At 46.5% G+C, this 25871-nt stretch overlaps 4 protein-coding genes and 1 long non-coding RNA gene across 7 annotated transcripts; all 5 read right to left on the reverse strand.

Annotated features, from left to right (window-relative positions):
* Positions 1-1437: 1437 nt before the first annotated feature.
* LOC120671617 lies at positions 1438-3621 on the reverse strand. Its single transcript, XM_039952007.1, has 2 exons — positions 2973-3621; positions 1438-2212 (listed from the first exon to the last, which is right to left on the reverse strand). Exon 1 carries the CDS (start codon positions 3483-3485, stop codon positions 2976-2978), a length of 510 nt encoding a protein of 169 aa, XP_039807941.1. The 5' UTR covers positions 3486-3621; the 3' UTR covers positions 1438-2212; positions 2973-2975.
* Positions 3622-4001: 380 nt separating this feature from the next.
* LOC120671338 lies at positions 4002-5607 on the reverse strand. Of its 2 annotated transcripts, none has more exons than XR_005673599.1 (2): positions 4339-5607; positions 4002-4254 (listed from the first exon to the last, which is right to left on the reverse strand). It is a non-coding gene; the product is annotated as an uncharacterized LOC120671338 (long non-coding RNA). The 2 variants fall into 2 exon arrangements; XR_005673598.1 differs by having other exon boundaries at positions 4331-5607.
* Positions 5608-5905: 298 nt separating this feature from the next.
* On the reverse strand, positions 5906-7802 carry LOC120669428. Its single transcript, XM_039949186.1, has 4 exons — positions 6694-7802; positions 6365-6621; positions 6024-6285; positions 5906-5943 (listed from the first exon to the last, which is right to left on the reverse strand). Exons 1-4 carry the CDS (start codon positions 7373-7375, stop codon positions 5906-5908), a joined length of 1239 nt encoding a protein of 412 aa, XP_039805120.1. The 5' UTR covers positions 7376-7802.
* A 3930-nt stretch (positions 7803-11732) lies between these two features.
* LOC120671532 (plasma membrane ATPase 4-like) lies at positions 11733-15499 on the reverse strand. 2 transcript variants are annotated; one of them, XM_039951897.1, is made up of 9 exons: positions 15452-15499; positions 15243-15362; positions 15012-15110; positions 14768-14905; positions 14019-14660; positions 13819-13938; positions 12626-13735; positions 11980-12458; positions 11733-11879 (listed from the first exon to the last, which is right to left on the reverse strand). In XM_039951897.1, exons 1-9 carry the CDS (start codon positions 15491-15493, stop codon positions 11783-11785), a joined length of 2847 nt encoding a protein of 948 aa, XP_039807831.1. In that variant the 5' UTR covers positions 15494-15499; the 3' UTR covers positions 11733-11782. The 2 variants fall into 2 exon arrangements, with proteins under 2 accessions (XP_039807831.1, XP_039807832.1); XM_039951898.1 differs by lacking the exons at positions 15243-15362; positions 15452-15499 and having other exon boundaries at positions 15000-15095.
* A 586-nt stretch (positions 15500-16085) lies between these two features.
* Positions 16086-18384, reverse strand: LOC120670931 (homogentisate geranylgeranyltransferase, chloroplastic-like). Its single transcript, XM_039951127.1, has 11 exons — positions 18050-18384; positions 17864-17947; positions 17687-17761; positions 17524-17607; positions 17338-17427; positions 17147-17248; positions 16971-17066; positions 16793-16864; positions 16618-16713; positions 16428-16532; positions 16086-16321 (listed from the first exon to the last, which is right to left on the reverse strand). Exons 1-11 carry the CDS (start codon positions 18224-18226, stop codon positions 16283-16285), a joined length of 1020 nt encoding a protein of 339 aa, XP_039807061.1. The 5' UTR covers positions 18227-18384; the 3' UTR covers positions 16086-16282.
* Positions 18385-25871: the final 7487 nt, after the last annotated feature.

The following is a 25871-nucleotide window of genomic DNA, read 5'->3' on the forward strand; positions in this document are numbered from 1 at the left end:
ATCATTGTTGTTCTCTTTGTCGAACTTTGTTGGCCCAAGTAAGCATTCCATTCATAGCTCTATTGAACTGATATATGCAGCTCTGCTTGTGTTCTTTTGCGATGCTTGCTGTTTTGCAAGTTGAAGGTTTGAAAGAACAAATGATACTCTCTCTCCGTTCTAAATTATTAGTTGTTTTGACTTTTCTTGATACATAAATTTTACTATACATCTAGATATAATATATATCTAGGTGATGTGAGTTCTTATTTAACATCTCGATTCACCTATCCAAAGATCATGTCCTACGAGGTACTGAACCCGCAGAGTTAAATAAACCTTATTCATGCATTCATCAATTTCACATGTAAATTCTATTATGAGATAAGTAGATAGGAGAGGAAGGAGAAAGGTCTTACTTGATTAATCCAGTCTACTAAAAAGACATTCACATCATCAATCGCCACATCATGCACCTCGCTGGTTCTCTCAGGGAGTACATTGTGCTGTTATTCACTTGATCACCAACAGCTTGCTGATCAGCAGTAGTGCCACCTCCAGGGAGGTTTCCAATTGCAGCCCCACCACTCGGCATCTGGGTTGGCGTGACAGAATTTCCTATCTGAAGGTCAGCCAATGCAGGTCCAATACTTGAAGAACTATCCAGAGCAGAACTACCAATCGGCATCACAAAGCTTCCTAAGTTGAATGGTGCCACCTGCTCACTGAAACCTAGCGTCGGTGTAATTCTCCCCGGTAGTCCTGACATTTGGTTCTGGTATTGACTTTCAAAAGTTGGAACATATCCAGAGGAGGCTACATAGGTTGTAACATATCCAGCCAATGCAGGTCCAACACTTGAAGAATTTGAAGAACTACAAAGGATTTTAAAGCCTTGGGGGTATACAACAGTACTACATAAAGTTTGTATCATGTATGAGTCCATCACAGCATCGATGGCAGAAAAGCATCACACAAACACCAAATGATAACTCAAGGGGCTGAAAATGAAGCAAACTTATCAAAGCACCACGATCCTGTTTGTGGTCTTATTTGGAGGAGTTCACAAAAGAAACCATACCTCGACATGTGCATATAGTTGTAAACAGTACCCGTTTGTACACGCACTTACTTTTTCAGCGGCACATCTCACCATGATTTCCTTATCAAAAGACTAATTCATATTAACTTATCCTTTCCATATCTTTGCACTTCGCCTAATCCTCAGGTAACCTTTGACACCACATCAATAACAAAATGCTATCATGGAGAGCCAAAAATCTCGTTTCTTTTTTTTAGGGAGAATCTCGTTTCTTTATCAAAAAAGAAATAGATTAGGCCAGTTATTTAGTCTGTAACCCTTCACGGCCCAATCCTTATTGCGCCCAACTGCGCTTATTGATAAAAGCAAATATGATAAAAGCGCCAACACACCACTTATTGCGCCCAAATGCAGACTGAAAAAAGAACTTTGTCATTATTCCATTTCAATAATTCGCTGAATTGCAAACGTTGACTGGTACTCTTAACCACATCAAAAGTATACTTGCCTCAACGATCAGATGTCTCTGAAGAGACTAATGGAGTAGCCAAAAGGTCAAACAAGGTTACAGGGGAGAACGAAAAAAAAAATCCCTACAACATTTTCCTGCATGCCTGCAAAAATGTCCTATTGAAAGATCACATATCAAATTTTAATCTCACTCTTCAATAACATATAACTAATTTTTAACGCATCCATGCAATGCAAAAAATGTATTGAAGTTCACTGAATCCAACGGTCCAATCTCCCATCACAAAATATGTGTGGAGGCCTGGGCCCTGGAGAGTCTACTAGTGCAAAAGCAGTCAGTACACTACATTCATCACAAATACCAGAATCCATTTCAGTACCTACACACTGCCATAGTACCATACAACCAAACACTCAAGAACATCTCAATATATGATGTCATATGTGGCATTACCTTGACGAGATGGTGGAATAGGGCATAGGAACATCTTGAACAGACGCATACAGAACATGGAATACAGATAAGGCAGCCTGCTCCACTTCTCCAGTTAATTTGTGGCTCTGGACCATTCTGCTTTCATACTGTTTCTTCAGAGCTGAGGGCAGTTGGATGCACTCCAGCTGCTCTGGATGATAATTTGGGAGCAGAAACCCTCCCAAACACTGCCCCTAATGCTAAATGATAATCAAAATTGATTGATGCAAAATGCAACACCAGGCCTGAAATATCAGCACAAATAGGGCTTGTGAAATGTTTTGGCCACAAGGTGCGTGTCATGCTTATAATTTTAAAGGAGGTGTCGCGCATTAGCAGCTTGAAACTACAATCCATAAGATGATATATGCTTAACAGAATAAGTATAGATGGTTGAGGCAGATTGCAGAGTGAGAATAAGAGCATGGCTAATGATTTAGCCAGCTGAAGGCTAAATGCTATTGCCATGTCATATGAAGTTGAAAATATAGCCTGTTGCCCTGTTTATATAATGACTTAGCTGCTAGGTTGACTATTAGAATGGTTGGATTAAAGATGTAAATAATTAATGTTTGTATGACTGTTGGCTGAGGGCTAAAAGCTGGTTTTTTACTTGGTTCCTATGTCAGCCCGGTGCTTCACCAGATTCTGTTGACGTGGAGCGCTCTTCCGCTGGCTGACTAGGCATTACTATACTTGCTCTAAAAGGATAGATCTTGAAACATTAGCGTTGTATTTCGAATTTTGATGCTGTAGGAAAATTAATTTCCTGCAGACAACTGATTCTCAGCTCAGGCAATGGTAAGGTGCAAAACAAACTAAACTCTACTCTACTAAGATCGGAGCTACAATTTGCGACATCACATTTCTGATACTTTTGGTATTGCCCTTGACCTTCGCCACAAAAAATCTGATGGCATTTCAATCTACATTTATCAAGAGCCAAGCTTACTAAGTCTTCCTACAGCGATTCATGTGCCAACAGAAAGAAGGTGAAGAAATCACCATTCACTTGCTCAGACGCAGAAGAGCCCCGGCGACATTCCTCCTCAGCTGGTCAAGCTCCGCGCTCGCCCTGGCCTCCGCCACCCGCTGCATCTTCACCCTCGCCTCCAGCCGCGCCGCAGTGTCGTCCCCGATGCGCCCAAACGCCCTCTTCAGCACCCCGGCGGCCGCCGCAGCGCCGCACCCCTTGTCAATCGCCTCCACCTCCGCGGAGAGGCAAGGGTACAGCCCGGACAGCTCGGCGAACTCCCTCGGGTCCGCGCGCGCGTCGGCCGCACGGGCCTTCTTTCTCCTCTTCCCCTTGCGCGTGCCCGCCCAGATTAGCTTGGAGAGCCTGTAGATCGTGACGTCGTCTTCCTTCACCGGGATGGTGCCGCGGGAGAGGCGGGCGGCGGCCGAGTCGTACCGGCCGCGGAGCGCGCGCAGCCGCCGGGCGACCTGCTCGGCGCCGAGGCGGTCCTCCGCGCGGAGGCGGCCTTGCAGCGCGGCGGCGATGTCGCTGGGCGACGGCATCCGCCCGTGCTTCTCGCGGTGCGCCGCGACGGCCTCGAGGAGCGCGATCTCGTCGGAGGCTGGCCACGAGCGCACGGGGGGGCGGGGCTTCTTGGGAACGGCGGGTTCGGATCCGGAGGAGCCGGACGAGAGCGGCGAGGATGATGTGGAGGCATCGGATTCGGGAGCGGAGTCGGAGGATACTGTAGTGTCGGAGGACGCCGGCGAGGGGTGCTCTTGAGCAAGGAAAAACTTACCGGCGGTAAGTCATTTACCGGACCGCACCGGTAACGGAAAATTACCGAAAACCGGTGGTTTACCGGATTTACCGGTCGGTAAACCAATTTAAATTTGAAACCACCGAATTTCGTATTTTTCGACCGGTTTCCGTTGTAATTTCGGTGGAATAGCCTGCATAATTACCGAAAAATGTTGACCACGGTAGAAAACAACAAATTGTGTTAAGAGAAGTGTAATATTTTCAGAGAATTATATCTAATTCTTATATATAATAGTTCAATATGCATAATGATTTTCTTACAAAGCAAATATTAATAGAATTGACGTAAAACATATGTATATCAATACAAACCACAATCCAAATGCAATAAAATATAGGTTCAACTTGTTAACACAATTTATAGGTTCAAATAAAATATAGGTTCAAATAATACAAGTCTCAAATAGTTAACACATAATATACTCTAAAATTTTTATTTCGGTGTTTTCCCATAGGAAAACCTTACGACCGACCGGAAATTGTTGATGACTCCCATTGTAACGTCGAATCCTATAAAAAGGAATAAATAAAATGGGTGAGAAGATGTAAAAGAAATGAATGCAAGTGAGAAAATAAGATGTGTTACCTACATACTTAGGTACTCATTCGGAGGGATCTTGCTCTGGGGGATATTCCTGATAGTACATGTGAGGATTTCCATATGGGAGATATCCTTGATAGTACATATGGGGATATCCATATAGAGGACGCGGAGGGACAGCCATCGGATGTGGTTGTGGTGGCCACACAAAGGAGGGTGCCGACGGGTAGCTGTAGGTGGAACTGACAGAGGTAGAGCTACCATCATCCTCACCGTCGTACGGGCCTAATGGACGAGTATTGCTTCTTGTGCGACGTTGAGAGCTGGGTGCTCCATGATCTTGATCTTGTGTGGCATGGGTGAAGGCAGTCTCTCCCGTAAATCTCATAGCACCAGTTGGAGCACCACTAGTAGAAGCACCACCACGATCATCCCCATCATCATCGTCATTGTCATCACCACCCTCATTGCCATCACCATCATCGTCATCGTCGTCGTCGTCATCATCATCACCACCACTACCACCATGTCCATCATCACTAGGCTCTGGTGTGGTATCGTCAGTGCCAATGCTTTCCTCCTCAACGTCACCCTTTCTTTGTTTTTTTTTGTTTAGACTGATTTGGAGGAATTTTGGTCTTTCTTTTTCCTAGGTGGGTGTCACCAATATTCTCTCTGGCCCAATCATCAACATTTACTGGCTCACCCACCCTACGTGCGAGGTCAGTCAAGATCTGAGCAGGCACAGGAGGGTCGGCAAAATCAGAATCTTCATCTAAGGTTGGTGCTCTATTTGATCTACCATGCTGCATCCATTCTTCAATTGGCCTGGTCTGCCGATACAATGAGAGATCCATGAAGCTAGTAGCAGGATCGAAATCACTTGCCTCAACTGTAGCTGTTGCACGCTGAATACGAAGCCGAAGGTTGTAGTGCACATATACCAAATTATGGAGCTTCATGCTGCTTAACCTGTTGCGAAGCTTTGTGTGAATAAAGGCAAAGGAACTCCAATTCCTTTCACATCCACTTGATGATGCGCATTGAGAGAGTAGTCGCTTAGCTGCTATCTGAAGATGTGGTGTTTCTGAACCAAACATAGCCCACCAACTAGCTGGAGAAGTGCCTCTATCTTTTGCCATCCTCGCAGCAAGGTCAGATGAGAATTCTCCAAGTTTTCGACGAAAGAGCTCATACTCTTGTAGTGCACGTGCTGCTCTGTCGATGTCAAAAAGTTTCTCCAGCCCTTTCCGAAGGTCTCCAAAGACATTTTCTGATATTCCAAACGCATAACAAGCATATGGGTGTACGGCACAAGCAGTGTGCGCATACATACCTTCGAACACACTAGCCAACCTTCTGTCAACAATTTCCATGATCCTGTCACACCTTGCCATATTTGAATGGAACCGGGTATGATATGTACGCTTGAGGCTGCCGTACTCCATAAGAACTTCACCCAAAGTTGGAGTCTTGTCTTGATCAACAAATCGCAAAAAAGAATAGAGAGGCTCCACATCATTAATAACATACTGCATGTTTGCCCACCACTGAACAGAGGTCATGCATTCGAATGCATACTTGCCTGCTTCAGTCTTGTAGTGGCGTGATGATCTATATTCAGTTGACATCATCCATATCATAAATTGATCTTTCTTCTTCATAAAACTCTCCAGAAACATATAGTTAGTGCCAAATCTTGTTGCATTCCATTTAACTAGCTCCCCACTAGTGGCACTCTTAAACATGGAGTGCACACTATTAGAATTGTATAACCATTGACAAATATATTGGGCACTCTGAATCATGGCCTTGTGATCATCCCACTTTCCAATATCTTTAAGAATGAGGTTGATCGTGTGGGCAAGGCATGGCTGCCACACAATGTGAGGGTACTCCTCTGCCAACAGCTTGCAAGCCTTCTTAAAGTTGCTGCCATTATCAGTGACTATCTGAATCACATCTTCTGGCCCTATATCGTTCAGAACAATTGTTATCTCCTGCAAGTTGTTGAAATCCATTAGAAAACTACAAATTCTTACAAATGTCATGATCCATTAGAAAAATACAAATGATTACCTTAAGTATGAGATGATGATCTTGTATTTTTCCAGTTACATCAATAGACTTCCAGAAGTACATCATTCCATTGCAATATACCAAGAAGTTGATTACGCTATTGCGAGAAATACCGGTCCATGAATCACATATGATAGTGGCACCATACTCAGGGAACTCTTGCTTCCACTTGTTGATCTCCTTCTTTATCTCCTCCACGTTCTCTGAAAGATATTTTCCATCAATGTCCCTCCCAGTTGGGATCGTGACCCCAGTACCTGCATGCAATAATCACATATGATCCGGGATGTACAATACAAATTGGCATGCAATAATAAATGATTATTTACCTTGTTTCTGTGTCTCTATGATGGCCGCCCTAAAGTAAGGGTCATCTACCTTCCGTCCAGGAATACCAACGGAGTGGCAAGCCTTTGACCACGCCCTACCCAGCAACTCTCTCGCAGTCCTCCCCTTAGACGTCCAAGGCCCCGTATCAATCCTCTGCTGCCTCGGTCCGGAAGCAGTAGCAAGGTTATAGTCCATTGCCCGCTCGGGGATATGTGACCGACTCCTAGAAAACATCCTCCCAATTGGTCTAGAGCCACCACCTGGATCCCGTGCCTGGCCTGATCCAGAACCACCACCCCTCTCATACCTTGGACCAGCCCTTTGCCTAAACTCATACTCTTCCCGTGAATGTCTCAAAGCTTGCTGCAACTCATCATCCTGCTCTTCTTCTTCTTCTTCCTCACCTTCAAAGTCAACATATTGAGTACTTCGAGCTGCAGCATCTCTCCTACGTCTATCTTGCTGTCTTTCATACTTCTTCGCCTTTATCTTGTCCAACTCACTAATGAAAAAGTTCTTCACCGCGGGGGGAACCGAAGGGCAATCAATAACATCATGACCTCTATGTGCCAAGTGGTCCTTGAACCGTGTTGCCCCTCCACCGCTCTTTGATGTGCCACAATACTTGCACTTGAAACCCGATCCCCTTTTTTCTCCATGCTCCCAAACAGGGTCAACCATTTACCTGCAACGGTGCAACATTCATACACATGCACATGCATATTCACATACCAAAAAAACATGCACATTCTCAATTTGTCATAACACATGCATATTAATTTTCACATTTGTACTCATACACATACATAACAAAACATGAATAACAAATACATGCACATTCTCGTTTTCTAATCCATAAAAACATTGTATACTTCTACTAATACTTATATTACACTACTTGCTACCATAAAAAAATTCAAACAAAAAAAAACCTTACCCACAGCAGCCGGATCCGGTCGGTAGGGAGAAAAACCGGTCGGAATCAAAGATTTACCGGCCGGAACTTCCGAAAACCGCAAAACCCGGAGCAAGCGGAAGCTACGCGCGACCGGCGACGAAATCCGGCCGAAACACCCCGATTTCCGCTCGGGAAATGACGGGAGCGGCCGGCAGCGGCACCGGCGCCCGTGCCCGCCCGGAAACCTCTTCTTGCCGGTCGGAAACCGCCTCCACGAGCGCGGAAACCGGTGGGATCCGGTCGGAAATCGCCGGGAGCCAAGGAGGGAGCAGCTCGGGTGTGGGAGGACTGGAGGAGGAGAAATGGGGAGGGTGGACGGCTGCTCGGGGCGTGCGAATGGATAAGGTGAGTGGTTCAACAGTAAAAGCTCATTTTCTTTTTTTTTACACAACATATGAGGTTACATTTCAACAAAAAATATTAGTCCAAAATGCTCATAAAAATGTCTAGTTTTTTATCAGATTTTTACCCTATTTTATATAATTATTTTTCAAATTTTCAAATTTGAAAACGGTAAATGCGAAATATCACCGAAATCCATTTCTCGGACACTACCGGTAACGGTAAATTTTCCGGTAAACCGGATTTACCGGTCGAAATTTTTTTCCTTGCTCTTGAGTCATCGGCGCGGCGGCGGCGGCGGCGGCGGCGTAATAGAAGAAGTCGTGGTTTCTCTTTTCTTTCTCCTCCTAGGGGGTTGTTTGGTTGAGAGGCTCAACTTTAAACTATGTCATATTTAAGAGAATTTTAATATTTATTAATATTAAATAAAATCTGATTATAAAACTAACTGCAGAGCTTTGAAGCTAAATTTCGAGACGAATCTAATGAGATATATTAATCCGTAATTAGCGGACGGTTACGGTAGCATCACTATAGCAAATTATGAATTAATTAGGTTCATTAGATTCGTCTCGAAATTAGCATTTATCTGTCAAAAAAAATTATATAAATAAATTTTATTTGATATTTTTAAATGGTAAGATTTTTTTTTGATGTGACAGGAGTTAAAAAAAACTGATGGGGGCCTAGGATTTCACAGAGTGGGCTGATTATCCTATAATTTTTTTTTTGAAAAGTATTATCCTATAATCAAAACGGGCTGGGCCTACCTGAATTTGAATTCCTGAGAGTCCGCCACAGGCAAAGCATCTCTCTCATGCTCTACTTGGGTTTTCTCATGGGCCTGAACCACTGAGGGGCTCGGTGGAGAAGGCTCTCGGGTGCAGCGCAGAAACTGGTGAATCGGTGGAAACCCTTAACTAATGTCACATATAATTATTTTCCGAGGGCGATGTCACAGGTAAATTAGCATTGTGCTTTATGTAATACATAAATGATACGTTCGTTGAGAGAGACAACTTTATGCGGATTGTAAAAATGTGAAATTTATTAAGTTTCTACATTTAGCTTTGCATGAGAGCAGGAGCAACGAATGATGACCAGGGGACAAAAACAATGATACAAGGGAGCAATTAAGCAAGTTATCTAATTATGTTTCCCATTGGTCAGCTCCTTGTGTAGTTGTGTGTGGACAGGCTTGCTGCACTAGACCGAGGCACCGAGCAGAGATGAGAGACATGATGTCTACTCGACCATGTGCCCCACGAAGAGCCCACTCGATTTTTTTTTTTGAAGATTAAGCAGGAGCACTGCATTGCATTTAAAAAGCAAGCAAGCAAGCTAGGAATTACAGAGTTGTGGTTACATAAAGACAAAAAATAAAAAAAACTCGTACAACGGCAAGCAGAAATGCTACTCAATGGAAACCAAAACAAGCTCAGGCCGGCCACAAGCTCCAACTCGCAGCAGCACTTCTTCCTTAACCACAGCGAACACCTGCCACTCGATTTTTTTCCCTGGCCAGTTTCATGAGCAAATTGCCAAATTGATTGATTTTTTATCCTCATCACTCACTTTTTTTTCAACCAGCAAGGCTACGTGCCTTCATCCTATTGGTCTAAAAATCGACAGATGCCAGCATAGTTTTTACTCGATTGTTGTGAAGTCGTCATTCCCCCCTAAAAAAAGGCAGCATATAATATACCGAGTATGCTCTAGTTACAACAATCATTTTATCGTTGTGTTCGCTTGGTTTGCCAGCCAACCAGCCAGCAGTACTATTCTCTCATACTAAATCAGCACCAGCCACTAACTACCTGCCAGTCAGCAGTACTGTTCTCTCATAACAAATCAACACCAGCCATCAGCCACAGCCAAACGAACACAGCGATGTCTAAACTCTCAACCTTATCTATAGTAAACTTTAGGGTCCAAAAGATCGTACAAGGATGAAAACAACATTGCCCGAGTCCCATATCATGGGCCAAAACCCAAAAGGCTGCAAAGTGGACCTCCACAACAGACCTTGCCCTTTTCTCATCATTTCCCTTTTGAGTTTGCTGTGTATTACAATTTTTTTACGGAACCTTGCAATTACAAGGCTAGTTTTGGAAAGGGAAATATCTGTTTTTCAATCTGAACTATCATGATCGTCATATTTTAAACTTGAAACTATGAAAACAGACATCCTACACCAGCAAACTAACGAAATCGTGCAAATTACCCCTCAAGCCAAAGCCACCTCGGTTTTGGACCACATCACTCATCCAATGCGGCGGTACATGACCAGTCGACACCTACATGTACCTTGAAAGGAAACCTCCCACTCGCTCCCCCTCCCCCTCTCTCCCACTCCGAAATTCCCCACTAGCCCAAGAACCCTAGCCCCGCAAGGCGGCGACTACGGCGGTGAAGCAGCACTTCATCGATTCCACGACTGGTAGGTCAGCTGCCCAAGATCCGACGGCTGCACCAAACCGGCGTGTAAATTGGATCCAGTGAAGTAGATGATCTAGATCTTAGAGACTAGAGTCGTACAAGTTAGGCATTCTAGGCTTAGGTTAGGTTTTCATAAGTTTTGGCTTGTCTTGTGCACATCGGCGATATGGATGTGTTGGGAACTCTCCCTATTAGGTTTTATTTCAACGGGAAGTTCATAAATGCGGGGAAGAAACTGCACTATTATGGTGGAATCAAGATAGTGTCGCTTCTAGAACTTGTAGGTCATTTGAAAGACCATTGCTTGGTTCCGGATGGAACCCTTTTGCACAATTTTGTCAGTTCACTAGTGTAAGATGTCCGGTTTTGTATTTTTCAGGTTCAAAATCGGACGATCGTGATAGTTCAGGATTGAAAAATAGACTTTTTCATTTTGTAAATGCATCCATAAAACATGAAGTGAATATTTTTAAAAATAAATTGTTGTATCTACAATTGCGTAATTGCAGAAGTACCGATTAAGCCATGCCATTCTGATCCGATATCACAATTAATTCAATTTGATATCACAATAAAACAGTGCAATTATGCCGCTAGTTTCAGAATCACATCCATATTTACTATACAGGCAGCCAACTCTTTTAAAAAGTTGTATCTACAAATTGCAAAAATGCAGCTTATTTACTTATTAAATTTATAACGTTCCAAAATTTGGTATCACATTTAAGCATTCTCCTTTTGTATCAGCAATCATACATTTCTAGGATTTGTTTTCCATCATGGATAATTTAGCCCCCTCACGGTAATTGACAATATATATTTAATTGACAATATATATTTAATAACATACAAAAATGAACTTGCGCACGAATGAACAAGCAGAAATGGAATCCGTATGCATCCTGAAAAATCTTGTAATTGAATGCCTAGAAAAAACTACAGCTGCCTAAACACAAAGAAAGAAATATTAACAAAGCCCCCCTAGCAAAGATCGAGGAAACCAAACACACACAATTTACCATCGGCCTGAATAGTTCATCAAAAGAGATGCATGACGCATTAGCAGTAACCTTCAAATTATTCTGCTCTAGATCTGCAGCAAACATACCCTATTAATTATCCTTCGATAAAATCCTACAGTTTCCTCGAATTATTTGTCTGCTGGCCTACCGATTCGATCCATTACGCTGCTGAAACGTAAAACAAAGGAGAGAAAAAAAAACCCTGAATCCTACAGTAGTTGCTCCAGATCGATGGCATGAGCTGCTGCTGCTCCTGCTGCTGCTGCTTCGTTCTCTGCATCGATGTCTCACTGCATAGTGCATACCATGTTGGAGATCAGACATTGATCAGACGGTGTAGTTATGTTGGATGGTGTCGATGTCCAGCCCCTTGAGCTTCACCACAGACTCCACGTGGCCTTTTAGCGTGTGCAGCTCCCGTAGCCTGCACGAACAAGCATCGATCATCAGGATGGATCTTGTTGATTCATGGCCATGGCCATGGCCGGGGCTAGCTAGCTTCACCGCTAGACAGGATGATGTACCTGGCGATCTCGGCGCGGCGCTTGGCCTGCTCGGCGATCTCGGAGAGCTCGATGAAGTCGTTGGTGTTGTCGGTGTTGAAGAGGCCCGACGCCTCGGGCTGCTGCAGGCCGTGCAGCGAGCGCTGCGCGATGGCCCACTGCGCCTCCCGCTTGCTCTTGCCGTAGTCGAGCTCGTTGGTGAAGGCCGTCTTGTTGTCGAAGACGTTGTTCCACTGCTTGCCGCTGAGGAAGTAGCGGATGGCGAACTTGAAGACGTCCAGCGGGAAGAAGGTGACGATGGTGAAGAGCCAGATGACGGCGCCCCAGCCCCAGCCCACGCCCTTGATCCGCGCGAACGGCCAGTCGGCGTACACGGCGATCAGCGTCGCCACCAGCTGCGCCGCCAGGAAGGCGGCCACCAGCAGCAGCCCCGGCCGCTCCACGAAGAACCAGCTCCGGGCGCGCGTCACGAAGATGAGCGCCTGGCTGATGATGCTCACCTGGAGGTAGGAATACGTGGTAAATGGTTTTGAAATTTAACTTAAATAATAATGTAAGACCGCACCTTAAAATAGCCGAATTTTAATCATATTTAATTTTGAGATAAAAATGTATAAGGACCATGAAGAAAGAGACAGCTAGGATCATGATCTGTTGCCACCCCTACCTGGAGGTACACCGCCGCCATCAGCTCCTCCGTGCTGTCGCCGATGTGCCGCACCCCGAACGTGTCCGTGAAGAAGGTGGTGTCGCGGACGGCCCAGAAGAAGAGCACGGTGGCGAGGGCCAGGTAGGTGCCGAGCACGACGCCGGTGGCGAAGATCTCCTGCAGGCGCCAGGCGTCGGGCATCGGGGACGGCTTGACGCGGTCCTTGGAGATGGTCATGATGGTGCCGTCGTTGAGCACGGCGATGATGAGCACCATGAAGGGCGCGAAGTCGAAGCGCCAGATGAGCGCCAGGAGCAGGAAGCCCAGCACCACCCGGATGGTGATGGACACGGCGTAGATGGTGTAGTTCTTCATCCGCTGGAAGATGGCGCGGCTGGTGAGCACGGCGCTGATGATCACGCTCAGCCCGGGCTCCGTGAGCACGATGTCCGACGCGCCGCGCGCCGCGTCCGTGGCGTCCGCCACCGCGATCCCGATGTCCGCCTTCTTCAGCGCCGGCGCGTCGTTCACGCCGTCGCCCGTCATCCCGCAGATGTGCTTCCGCTCCTGCAGCCGCCGCACGATCTCGTACTTGTGCTCCGGGAACACGCCGGCGAACCCGTCCGCCTTCTCGATCAGCTCGTCCACGGGGAGCCCGCCCGTGTCGCCGTCCTTGAGCAGGGAGCTGGACGGGTACATGTTGGTGCCCATGCCCAGCCGCCGCCCCGTCTCCTTGCCGATGGCCAGCTGGTCGCCGGTGATCATCTTCACGTTCACGCCCAGGTTCAGCGCGCGCCGGATGGTCTCGGCGCTGTCGTGCCGCGGCGGGTCGAAGAGCGGGAGCACGGCCAGGAACTGCCACGGGCCGCCCGGCGCGTCCTTGCTGCACTCGGGGACGCGCTGCCGCGCCACCGCCAGCGACCGCAGCCCGCGGTCGGCGAACTTGGCGATGATGGCGTGCACCCGCCGGCTCAGGTCCTCCCGGAGCCGGCACAGCTCGATGATCTGCTCCGGCGCGCCTTTGCTGATGCGGTGCCATGTCCCGTCGGAGTCGATGTAAGTGATGGCCGTGCGCTTGTCCACGGGGTTGAACGGCATGAAGTGAACCTCCTGGATGCCGGCACGGGCCTGCATGATGACTCGTGAGATCTCTGTGTGAATCGCCATGGCTGGCCTGAAGCAAAACCCCCCAGTGGTTTATGAGTGCTTACCTCCCTGGGGTCGGCGAGCATGCCGACGATGGACGCGTCGATGGCGTCCTGGTTCTCGGTTCTCGAAGCTCGAGCGGAGTACAGGACTACGGCGTCCTTGTCCAGATCCTTGACAAACGGCTGGAAACCAAAGACGGGCACATTTAATTTGTTTGATGCGAACCCACAAGAGAGAAAAAAAACAGATCGATGTGAAGAACCTCGATCATGTTCTTGTCGACGGTGAGCTTGTTGAGGGTGAGCGTGCCGGTCTTGTCGCTGCAGAGCACGTCCATGCCGGCCATCTCCTCGATGGCCGTCATGCGCTTGGTGATGGCGCCCTGCTGGGAGAGCCGGTGCGACCCGATGGCCATGGTCACCGACAGCACGGTGGGCATGGCGATGGGGATCCCGCCGATGAGCAGCACGAGCAGGTTGTCGATGCCGTCGCGGTACTGCCGGTGCTGGATCGGGTACATGACGATGACCTCGATCAGCATCCCGACCGCGATGGAGCAGATGCAGAAGTTGCCGATCGCCGTCAGCACCTTCTGGAAGTGGCCGACGTTGTTGGTGCTGTCGACCAGGTGGGCGGCCTTGCCGAAGAAGGTGTGGACGCCGGTGGCGATGACGACGGCCTCGATCTCGCCCTGCTTGCAGGTGGACCCGGAGTAGATGCTGTCGCCGGGCATCTTGTTGACGGGGAGCGACTCGCCGGTGAGCGCCGACTGGTCGATCTTGAGCGGGTCGCCGTCCATCAGCCGCGCGTCCGCCGGGATGATGTCTCCGAGCTTGATGCTGATGATGTCGCCGGGCACCAGGATCGCCGCGTCCTGCTCCGACCACTTGCCGTCCCTCAGCACCTGCATGCGCCAGCGGATCCACGATTAGTATTCCCGTAGCCACACACCGCATGCACGCACGCCCACTGGATCAATCAATTCAATCACGGGGCCTTGGGTGGGCGTGCCTTGGTCTGGGGCGCGAGGCTGGCCATGAGGGCGGCGGCGGCGTTGCCGGCGTTGTTCTCCTCGATGAAGCTGATGGTGGAGTTGATGAAGAGCAGCGTGACGATCCCGACGAAGTCCTGCCAGTCCGGCGGCCTCCCCTGCACACACACACACACACACACACACACACACACACGTCATTCACTGCACGCGAATTATTAGACTGCAGCCAAGGTGATGGAGTGCGGCGGCGCGCGTACGCACCCCTCCGTTGGCGAGGACGATGGCCATGATGGCGGCGGCCTCCATGACCCAGGAGAGCGGGTTCCACATGAACCCCAGGAACTTGAGAAGCTTGCTCTCCTGCAGATCAAATTCACACGCCACACATCATTCATGATCGAGATCTGGGATTTGAAGAAGGATATCGTCACGGATCAACTATTGCAAATCGACGGGTTGTCGATCAGACAGAGGACGGGACCGGAACCGGACCTTCTTCTCCTCGAGCTTGTTGGGGCCGAAGATCTGGAGCCGGCTGGCGCCATCGTTGGAGGTGAGCCCGTGCGGCGAGGACTTGAGGACGGCGAACACCTCCTGGATCGGGATGCTCTCCTGCAAACACACACGGCAGGATTGGCACACATTCGAAGAGATGGCGTGCGGGAGGAGGAGAGACGGAGGAGGAGGAGCTGGGGACTGACGAGGTCGACGTTCTCGTTCTTGAGGTCCTCGAGCGACGCCATGGTCGCGCGGCGAGGCGCGGGGTGGATCTCTGACACTGGCGGGCGGGCGGGCGAGCGAGCTAGGCCTCGCCGGTGCAGCGGCGAGCTGATGAGGCTCTAGGGAGACTCGCTCCGCGAGAAGGTGCAGGGTGAAAGAGTGGTTGTGGGGTGAGATGAAGGCGGCAAGAAATAAGGGGGGTCGCAACTGTCCGTTCCGAGAAGGCCCCCGGTATTACGGGAGAGGGGATCCTGCTGCTGGTCACCGCTCTGGTTTACATGCCGCCAGAATCGCAGTCGCAGGCAGGCGCTTCCTTTATTTCTTCTTTATATATATATTAATAGATATTAATTTTTGCAAACAATGTTATATGGAAAAGCATTTTTTCCTTTTTTAATATCCTGTTGTGCAATGATACTATTCAAGATGTAGAAGAATAATCATTACAAACTATCGTTTCTGATAAGTTTTTGGTTAACTATATAAAAGAAAGCTGCCCACATTGAGAATAAAGTAACAAAACAGAATAATATCACTTCCACAGAATGTCCCATTTAACATACGATGGTTGTACAAGCACACAAACTTTACCACTAAGGCATATTCATATGGTCAGACAGCCAAGACTCGTGGATTAGTCATATGTCCACAATAATCCCACTCCACAGAGTGAAATGCCTCCATTTTGTACATTTACACTTACATAACAGATGATGCATACGCATCGAATAGAGGAGTATCATTAATAATAAGCCCCGCAAATGAATTTTACATATCTATGCCAGATGGTAGTTTCCCTGGCATGATTCTTACTAAATAAATGGTATGAGGAAATACTCGGCGTAGAATAACTGCAAACCAATAAAAAAGCAGAGCATTAGACACAAACATCTCAACATAGTGCCACTTTTTTTCATTGAATTTATAGAGCATACTGTAAAAATAAAACTTACTCACCTTCCAAATGAACATGTAAAATGGCGTGATGCATGTCTTATTTGTGATGTCAAATTGTCGTGCTCTCTGCCAAAGCACAAAAGCGAGCAAGCCATGACCAAACACCTGAACAATTTTGTAGGCCCATGAAGTCAAATAGAAAGACAAACCTTATACTTTTGTATTAAAAAAAGCCTAAGATATCACTTACAGTGGCAATCTTTTGATACAGATTTGGAGATGATGCTCCTACCAAAATTGCAGCTGTATATGCTGTCATGAGCATATTAATGCAGAGCCTATACACCTGAAGCATGATAAGCAAAAATTAATTTTGCACAGTTTGTAGACCTTAGCTTTTTTAAGTTGAACAGGCATATTCTTACTTTCTGTTGACCTAACCGTACACTCAAAGATTGAATGCCGAAATCTCTATCTCCATCAACATCAGGGATATCCTACACGTTAATAAATAAAGGGAGCAGAATTCATCACTGAATTTTGGTATTGTATAACCATACATATCTTAGTTCCTGGATATCACAGGTCATAATGGATATTTACCTTGAATAAAGCTATTACTGCAGAGAAGCAACACATAAACAATGTTGCAAACACCACCGACCTTGTTGGCGCGAAGGGCCTCTTCAGAATATGTTGCTGCATCAGGCATAAAACCAAATGAACAAGGAAGCATTTATTCGCAGTTCAGTGGGCATATATGCAAATAATGCTAGTACCTGCATGTGTGTAAAGAAAGCTAATTGAACCAATATAGCCCTCACAACAAGTATGCAGGATGCAGCGAGAAAGGGATGTCGCTTCCACCTGAGCAATGGAACCTGAAACGTAGCAAAAAGAAGTCAAACTGAAAGAATTGAAACGTATATATATTATGAAACTACATCATACAGAAGTATGTATTACTTACATCTATAGAGTAGGCACTTCCAAGAAGGAAGCTGACAAGCAAGGCACACATCAATGGAGCAGATTTGGATCTTATTCCAATGCTAATGCTCTGAAAATTGAAAAAAAAGTTAAAAAATGTATATGCATATTTCAGGCAGATTATAATAGATGGTTATTCAATTTCTGTGTTGAGCTAATAGCATACCATGACCAAGAATGCCACAACTAATGATACTCCAGTTCTCATTGAAAACTCTCCAGAAGCCAATGGGAGAGTTGGCTTGTTGACCTTCAAAACAAGCATAAGTTGTTCTGGATAATACAAACAGTAATGCTGGACAATATGATGTAGATTCATGAAAAATTACCTTGTCAATTTCAATGTCAAACAACTGATTCAGCCCCACTACATAAATGTTCATGCATAAAGAGGAGGCTAAAGCCTGTGTACGAGAAATCATAAGTGTCAAGTGAAAACGGTATGTATAACTCAAAAGAGAAGGCATATGTGTGCTCTGAGTATAGCACTCATAATCGTATGATACCTCAAGAAATCCCCATAGAACTGTCACACTTAAATCATCTATGCTCTTCATTGGTAGGAGGGACACTGAAGTAATGCCTAGTATCTGGTACATGGTCCACATATAAGAGGAAGAGTGAAATTGTGGGGGTATTATGCATATACAGAATAGCAGCATCCAGTTCAAATAAGAGATGCTAGAGCTCACAGTGCCAATGATTGTGTGGGGCCGACAAAACCAATAGAAAGCTCTCACTTTCTTCGTGACTTCTATGCCAATTTCCTCAAATTGATCGATATTGAAATTATGTTGAGGATGAGTAGCTGCATTGCATCTGAGTTTGAGGACTGAAGAATGTCTGCATTGTGTCCCTGTCGGTCTCATAGGACTAGCACCATGTATAGTAACATTTAGTATTTACAATATATGAACATGAATACACAGTAACACTGCCGTTTGGAATCAAAACAATAACATCAACAAGATGCTAACAAACCAAATATTAAGGCATATCACTTGACGTTGCCTGCGGCCTGCTGAAGCTTCCACGCATGATGGACCTGCAATTTTTGTAGAATGAAAGATAAATGTTTAGCATGCTATACCTGTGAAAAATTAAAATTTGTGAGCAAAACTTTCAGTAACAGCGGCTTGTGAAAGGGACCAATTTAATGACAGTTCTGTTAAAAAAACTTGCATTGTCTATATGTTGGTCGTTCATCATTAGGGATGCCAAATGGATATATAAATAGTTAAATCAGAATAGTGGACCAAATTTGAACACAAGAAAGAATAGTGGAGCAAAGTTACATGTCTATCTATATCTCATATCATTTCTTATACTTTTCCCCATTGCCCTATGATATATAACTCATTTAATACAGTGTTATCTTATCATATTTTCAACTATCAAATTCACTAGTTTTACTCAATTCACACGATAAATTTATGATAAAATTTAGGATGTTATGTTCTTCGCAAAATTTCTCAAGGGGACTGGGAATGAAAATTAACTCCAGCTGAATAGAAATGGGACCGGAAAGCCAGAGCCCGGGCCCTTGGGTAACTCTCTCTCACTCTGATACCTGAAGAAATCAAATGACCACAAGTAGAAGGAACTTTTATGCGGCTTATGAAGCCGTAGTTTGGTTCTCTGTATATCCCCCCGAAGAACTGAACATAGTGTAGTGCTGTACCTGAACATGAGAATTTCCTTGCTCCCAATCCGAATCGAGCCATCTTGGTCGGCCAGTTCCTATGATCTGCATCACAACACGGAATTACCCATCACCACGCATCAATCTCAACTCTAAATCCCCAGAACGTCGTACGCGCTGAGATTTTGTCAAATCAAGCCGAGTGCCGAGACCAACAGGGCAGATCGAAGTGAAAAGAAAAAAAAAAGAAGGAAACAAAAGAGTCGTCGTCGAAACGACAGTTCGTTGCCTGTGGGCAGCCGCAGCGCGTGACGACGCGCCGCCGCCGGCCGCGCGGTCGCCGCCTGCATCGATCGCCGCCGCCGTTCCTCGGGAGGAGAAGCGCCGCCACAGGAGAGGAACGGAGGACTTGCCCGCCCTTCTCCAGCCTATACGGCGGCGGTGGCGGCGGAAGAGGAATACGGAAGTGCAGACGCGTTGGGTTGGCAGACAGGCCGGCAGGCAGGCTATTGATGAAGGCCGCTGCTGTGGGACTGACTGGCGGACTGGGACTGGGACGACGACGAAGCCTCCAGTGGCGCGGCGCGTCGCGAATCTGGGCGCACGCTCGCCTCGTGCACGCAGCGCATGCAGCGCAACCAGGGCGTGCCAAGTGTCGGCAGCAAATGTTTCCCGAGGCGGCGGCGATACACAGAGCCCGTTTGGCACGGCTCCTTCGTCAACAGCTCCTCCACTGGCTTCTACAGACTACAGGAGCCGTACCAAACAAAAGGACTGTTTGTTAGAGCTCCGGCTCCGGCTCCGGTTTTTTTGGTAGAGCGGTTTCTTTGTGGAGCTGAAGTCGTTTTGAAAACTGTTTGGCAAAAACAGCTCCTCCTAGTTATTTAATATACACAAGAAAAATCAAATGACCATATTACCCTTATTTTTTTTATATCTTTCTTATATGAAGTTAATTAGTTAATATTATTTTTTTAACATGCTGCACGGGAGCTCTTTGGTGTGCCACTCATAGCCCACTTCCAGACGTCAAAGGCTTGTTTTCCCTTTTTTTTTACAGAGCTCTGCATCTTTTATCTCTTCGTTTGTTCTTATCCATTCAGGTATTCTCATCTCCTAGCTCTCTCTCCCATTGCTCCCTCGTCTCTCTCCTCTCGCCATTGCAAAGGAGCACAACAGGAGTAGTGTTGACAGCCAAATTTGGCATCTGCTGAGGTCGAGTAGAATTAGATTTTTTGTAAAGAGTCCTCATGTAATCCTACTCGTGAATGGGTACGTCTTCCCCGGCCTATAAATATAAAGGCTAAGGCCGATTGAGGTTATTCCCAATCGAATCAATACAAAAATCGCATTACTTTTATCTCTCAAACCCTAGCCTTTTCCAACCCTAGATTGCTTTCTTCCTTCGTCCCGGCGGCGTTTGAAGACGTTCTGAGTGGCCTGCCGACCTCATAGCAACCCTACGATCACGAGCTCCGACGGGGTCCCTCCCAAGTTCGCTGTTCTAGGTTTCCAGCGAGTCCCTGCTTGCACCGGTCAGACCGGTCGACGGTACCGGTCAGACCGGTCCGTCCAGGGTTTCGCGGGTGTTGATCGTTTTGACGATCGTTCGCGCGTTCTAGCGCATTCGAGTGTGTTGGCGCAATTCTGTGTCAACATACTTTTTGACGACTCCGCTGGGGAAAGATTAATCTGGTTTTAAAACCGATCTGATCTACTCCCTGAAGAAGATGGGCTCCTCAGAAATCAACAAGGAAAACATCATCACGGCTACCATGGAGGAGCTCACCGAGGAGGAACGCAAGGCCCACCTTCTTGTGGAGGAGCACGTCAAGGCACAATTCTTGAAGGGCTTCAAGAAGGATCGTGGTGGCCTCGTCAAAAGGGTGGAGGAGTTCGTGCTGCCGTCTCTCAAGCTTAACCAAGATAAGATTGAAGAGATCCCCAATGTAAGCCTTTCTCCATCTGATATGTTTGATAGGATGTCATCTTTAATGGATCAGAAGATTATTGCTGCACAAGCTGCCACAGGTGACATGTTAGTTAAATTGAGTACTGATGTTGATGCGCTTAAAGGTAAACAACCTATGTCAGATCCTAACTCATCAGATCCGAGTTCGGCTACCCCTGAGTTCACATCTGAACCACTTTATGGTATGCCGCCGAACTCGTTTTCAGGGCAAACCCCGCCACCATCGACCGTGCACACAGCACCGGTCGGACCGGTCCCACAGACCGGTCAGACTGGTACGACCGGTCAGACCGGTTACCAGACCGGTCAGACCGGTTACTCAGTGCCGTCGCCGACGCCTCTCGAGACAATTCCAGGTTCGGCTGCCCCTGGCCGAACTAATGAATTGTCACTTTATACACCGCCCCGCATTGCTGCTGTAGCGGGAGTATCGCAGGGATCTGGACCTAATCAAGGACCGATCCCAACTTCGTTACAGACGATGGCACATGGAAATCCTAATGCACATCGGTTTTCTGAGTTCTATACCAGCCAGCACTATCAAGCCGATCTTCTTAAGTTCAAAGAGGATCTGGCAAACGCGATTAAGAATAAGCTTGGGGTGGATATGGGTACTACACGTTTATATCAAAAACCTTACCCCGTTGAGTTTGATTTCACTCCTTTTCCTACTGGTTGGCGTATTCCTGAGTTTACTAAATTTAATGGTGATGATTCTCGTACAACTTGGGAACACGTTAGTCAATATGTATTGCAGTTAGGGGAAGCTGGTTTTAATGATGCTTTACGTGTGCGTTTATTTTCTTTATCTTTGACTGGAACAGCTTTCTCTTGGTTTTCTTCACTTGCTCCTAACTCTATTCGCAATTGGGCTCAATTGGAGCGTAAATTTCATGATCACTTCTTTAGTGGGGAAACCGAAGCGAAATTGTTGGATTTAACATCGATTAGGCAAGGACGTGATGAATCTTCTTCGGATTATTTCAAAAGATTTAAAGAGATTAAAAATCGGTGTTTTAGTTTGACAATTTCTGAAAAGGATTTGGCGGATTTGGCATTTAATGGTTTACGTTCTTATTTGAAAGAGAAACTTGAGGGCTTTGAATATCATACCGTGAATTTCTTGCAAGTCAAAGTCATGGGTTTAGAATTTAAACTTAAAAATGCCAAAGATACTTTCAAGCCTCATCGGTCCAACACACACATTCTTGATCATGATTCGGATGGTTCGGACGATGATAGTAAGGAAGTATATGCCGCCGAATTTGTTTGGCCATCAAAGGCCAAACCCGGTTCGGTTCCGTCTCTCAAGCCGATTCAAAAGAATCGGCAGGATGAGCCGAGGTTTACTTTTGATGTTTCTAAGTGTGATCGGATTTTTGATGAATTGCTTAAGAATGGTAACATCCGATTATCGCATGCTATTCCATCTCCCGACGAGCTTAAACGACATGCATATTGTAAGTGGCATAACTCTACATCTCATGCTACTAACGATTGTAATGTTTTTCGTCGACAGGTACAATCGGCCATTAATGAAGGACGATTGGTACTTTCTGAGATGCAGATTGACAAAGCTCCTTTCCCTGTTCATACGCTGGAATTGAATAATCCAAAGGTGCTCATTCGGCCGGAACAAGCCGAAGGAGCTAAGGGAAAGCATGTTGTCATCGGTGATCCAAGACCGATGAACACAAGTGACAAAATCCTTGCCTGAGAAGTTATCAAAGAGAAAACTGATGATGGCAAGAGTATTCTGAAGATCATTGTCAGAAATCCTAGACTCGGGGGGCAAGGGAGTTCTCCATCAGAAAATCGGTCTGCTGATCAGGCACGACCGGTCAGACCAGTGTCTGAGACCGGTCAGACCAATCCGACCGGTCAGACCGCCCTGGTGACCGTCCCCGGACCTTCAAGCCGAAACGTCCGGAAGTGGGTACTTGGAAGACCAACGAAGTGAAGGTGCAAGGAAGAACTGCTAATCAAAAGCCCACCTTCAACCAGTTGTTGAACAAGTATACAAAGGCCGTTCAAAACGATCGGCCGTTAAAAAAGAGACCGCGTTCACCGCCGCGTCAAGATCGTCCGGCGTCCCCAAGAAGGGAATCCAGCAGGCGCAAAGGTGATGTTGTCACGTTATATCCTCCTCAGAAGATGTATGCTACCATGCCGTGGATGCCACTGGCTTCAAATGCAACAAATCCGGCATGGGAACATGGGGGGATATGGATGCAGTGTTTCCCGATGCCTTATCCTCCACATTATCAAGGGGAAAGCTCCAGGATGCCAGTGCATGACCGATTGGGACCACGCCAATCTGGTCCAGGGCAGCAGGTTACACCGGTCAGACCGGTACACACTGACCGGTCAGACCGGTCTCATCAGAAGCCGAGTCAAGCTCCTGTTCCAAGGTTTGAATATCGCGTCAAGGAAAGAGGGGGGAGTAGAAGACCGTGGTTGATTCAGAAAAGTCCAAGGCGGATGTTATTCAAATCGGTGAAATCGAAGTGCCCATAAGAGATACGGGCAAGAAACCGATGGATGTAGATGCATCGGTTGACGTTCCTTCGCAAAAGCCGGTCATGGCCAATGATCATGAGGCTGGTAGCAGCAAAAGCACAGCGGATAAGTACCATCAGCCTAGATGGTGCCCTTCGGGATTAACTCATACTCAAAAAAGGAAATTGCAGCGCCTCCGCAACAAAGAAAAGAAGGAACAGGAGAAGGAGAAGATGAGGGATGAGGAATTTAACAGATACAGGCCTATGTTCCCTCAAAGCAAGGTGTGGAAAGCTAAGGCAGCTGACCAGCCAGACAGACCGGTCGGACCGCCACAGCCGACCGGTCAGATCGGTCATGAGGACCGGTCAGACCGCTCTGACCAACCGGCCAGACCGGTTGAGCCCAGTGCAGAGGCAACAATCGAATTGGTGCAGCCCGTTTCGGTTCCTTCTGTTGATGAAGCCCCAACAGTTCCTCCGACAGCTGAAGACGAGGAATTGGTAGACTACGAAGTGTCTCCGGAGCGCACCAATATGGAGATCAATGTGGTGCACTTATCTTCGGATTACTTCGTGGTTCCGGAGGAGGATTTGGCTCATCTTCAATTCGGGCCCCATGAAACTGTGTTCCAGAAGCCAAGCGAAGAGGACAATCATTTGAAGGCTCTTTATATAAGAGGACACATCAACGGGAAACCGGTGACTCGCATGCTAATAGATGGTGGGGCCATTGTAATCTTATGCCCTACTCGCTGTACAAGAAGCTCGGTGGCCAAGACGAAGACCTGATCAAGATGAACATGACCGTCAGTGGTGTTGGAGGGAGCGAGCCCCTTAGCGCCAAAGGAGTTGCTTCCATGGAGCTCACCATTGGAAGTAAGACGCTTGCTACAGCTTTCTTCGTCGCAGAAGTGCAAGGTAATTACAATTTGATTCTTGGGAGGGATTGGATTCATGCAAATCAGTGTGTTCCTTCTACCTTGCATCAGTTTCTTGTTCAGTGGATCGGCGATGAGGTTGAGATTGTCCATGGGGGACACTTCATCCTTTGTTGCTTTAGCCGATTCGGATTCCATTAGTGCACACGACAACGTCAAGTGTTTATCGGGCGTGGATCTGTCCGATTATGATTTGATCAGTTGCACTAAGGATGGTTTTGTTTCTGCTGGTGCTAAGCCGATGAATAATCGGCTAAATCATTTAATGTAAATCAGATGAGTACAACAGAAATTTCAGAGGAGACCGGTCAGACCGCCAGTGCCGACCGGTCAGACCGGTCCCGTATCGTTCAGCACACAGGGCCTACCGGTCAGACCGGACACCCCGACCGGTCAGACCGGTCCAACGCAGAATGGCTGCAGCAGAGGCTAGATCAATATCGGGCGCGTACGAACGATATATGTGAAGCCATTGAAGATTCTGGAGATCTAGATAAGCTGGGACAAGGGTTTACATCGGCCGATCCTTTAGAAAAGGTTAGGACATTGGTGATGGAACTATTCCTAGGCCGACCTTTGTAAACAAAAATTTATTGGCTAAATATAAAGCCGATTTGGTTAATTTATTAAAAGAATATGTTGATTGTTTTGCTTGGGAGTATCATGAAATGCCTGGTTTGAGTCGTGATCTTGTTGAGCATCGTTTGCCAATTAAAGCCGGTTTTAGACCTTATAAACAACCGGTTAGGCGTTTCAATCCCGTTATTTATGACCGAATTAAAACTGAAACTAATCGTTTACTTGATGCTGGATTTATTCGGTCTTGTCGTTATGCTGATTGGATTTCTAATATTGTGCCTGTTGAGAAAAAGGATTCGGGGAAAATTAGAGTGTGCATTGATTTTAGAGATCTTAATAAAGCTACTCCCAAAGATGAATATCCTATGCCTATAGCCGATATGTTGATTAATGAGGCTTCCGGACATCGTGTCATTAGTTTTCTTGATGGTAATGCGGTTATAATCAAATATTTATGGACGAAGAAGATATATCTAAAACGGCATTTAGATGTCCAGGATTTGTCGGTTTGTTTGAGTGGGTGGTTATGACTTTCGGTTTGAAAAATGCGGGTGCTACTTATCAAAGAGCTATGAATTTAATCTTTCATGATTTGATTGGTGTCATCTTGGAAGTGTACATCGATGATATTGTCATTAAATCGGCCGGTTTAGATCATCATTTAGCCGATTTGAGACTTGCTCTTGAGAGGATTGCGCCGGTATGGTTTGAAAATGAATCCACTCAAATGTGCTTTTGGTGTATCGGCTGGGAAAGTTTCTTGGCTTCATTATTCATGAGAAGGGAATAGAGATTGATCCTAAGAGAGTTGAAGCCATGAAGAAGGTTGAAGCCCCTACATGCAAGAAAGATTTACAGAAGTTCTTGGGCAAGGTGAATTTC

The sequence above is a fragment of the Panicum virgatum genome, chromosome 4N (genome assembly GCF_016808335.1).
Source record: "Panicum virgatum strain AP13 chromosome 4N, P.virgatum_v5, whole genome shotgun sequence".
In the NCBI taxonomy this organism is placed as follows: Eukaryota; Viridiplantae; Streptophyta; class Magnoliopsida; order Poales; family Poaceae; genus Panicum; species Panicum virgatum.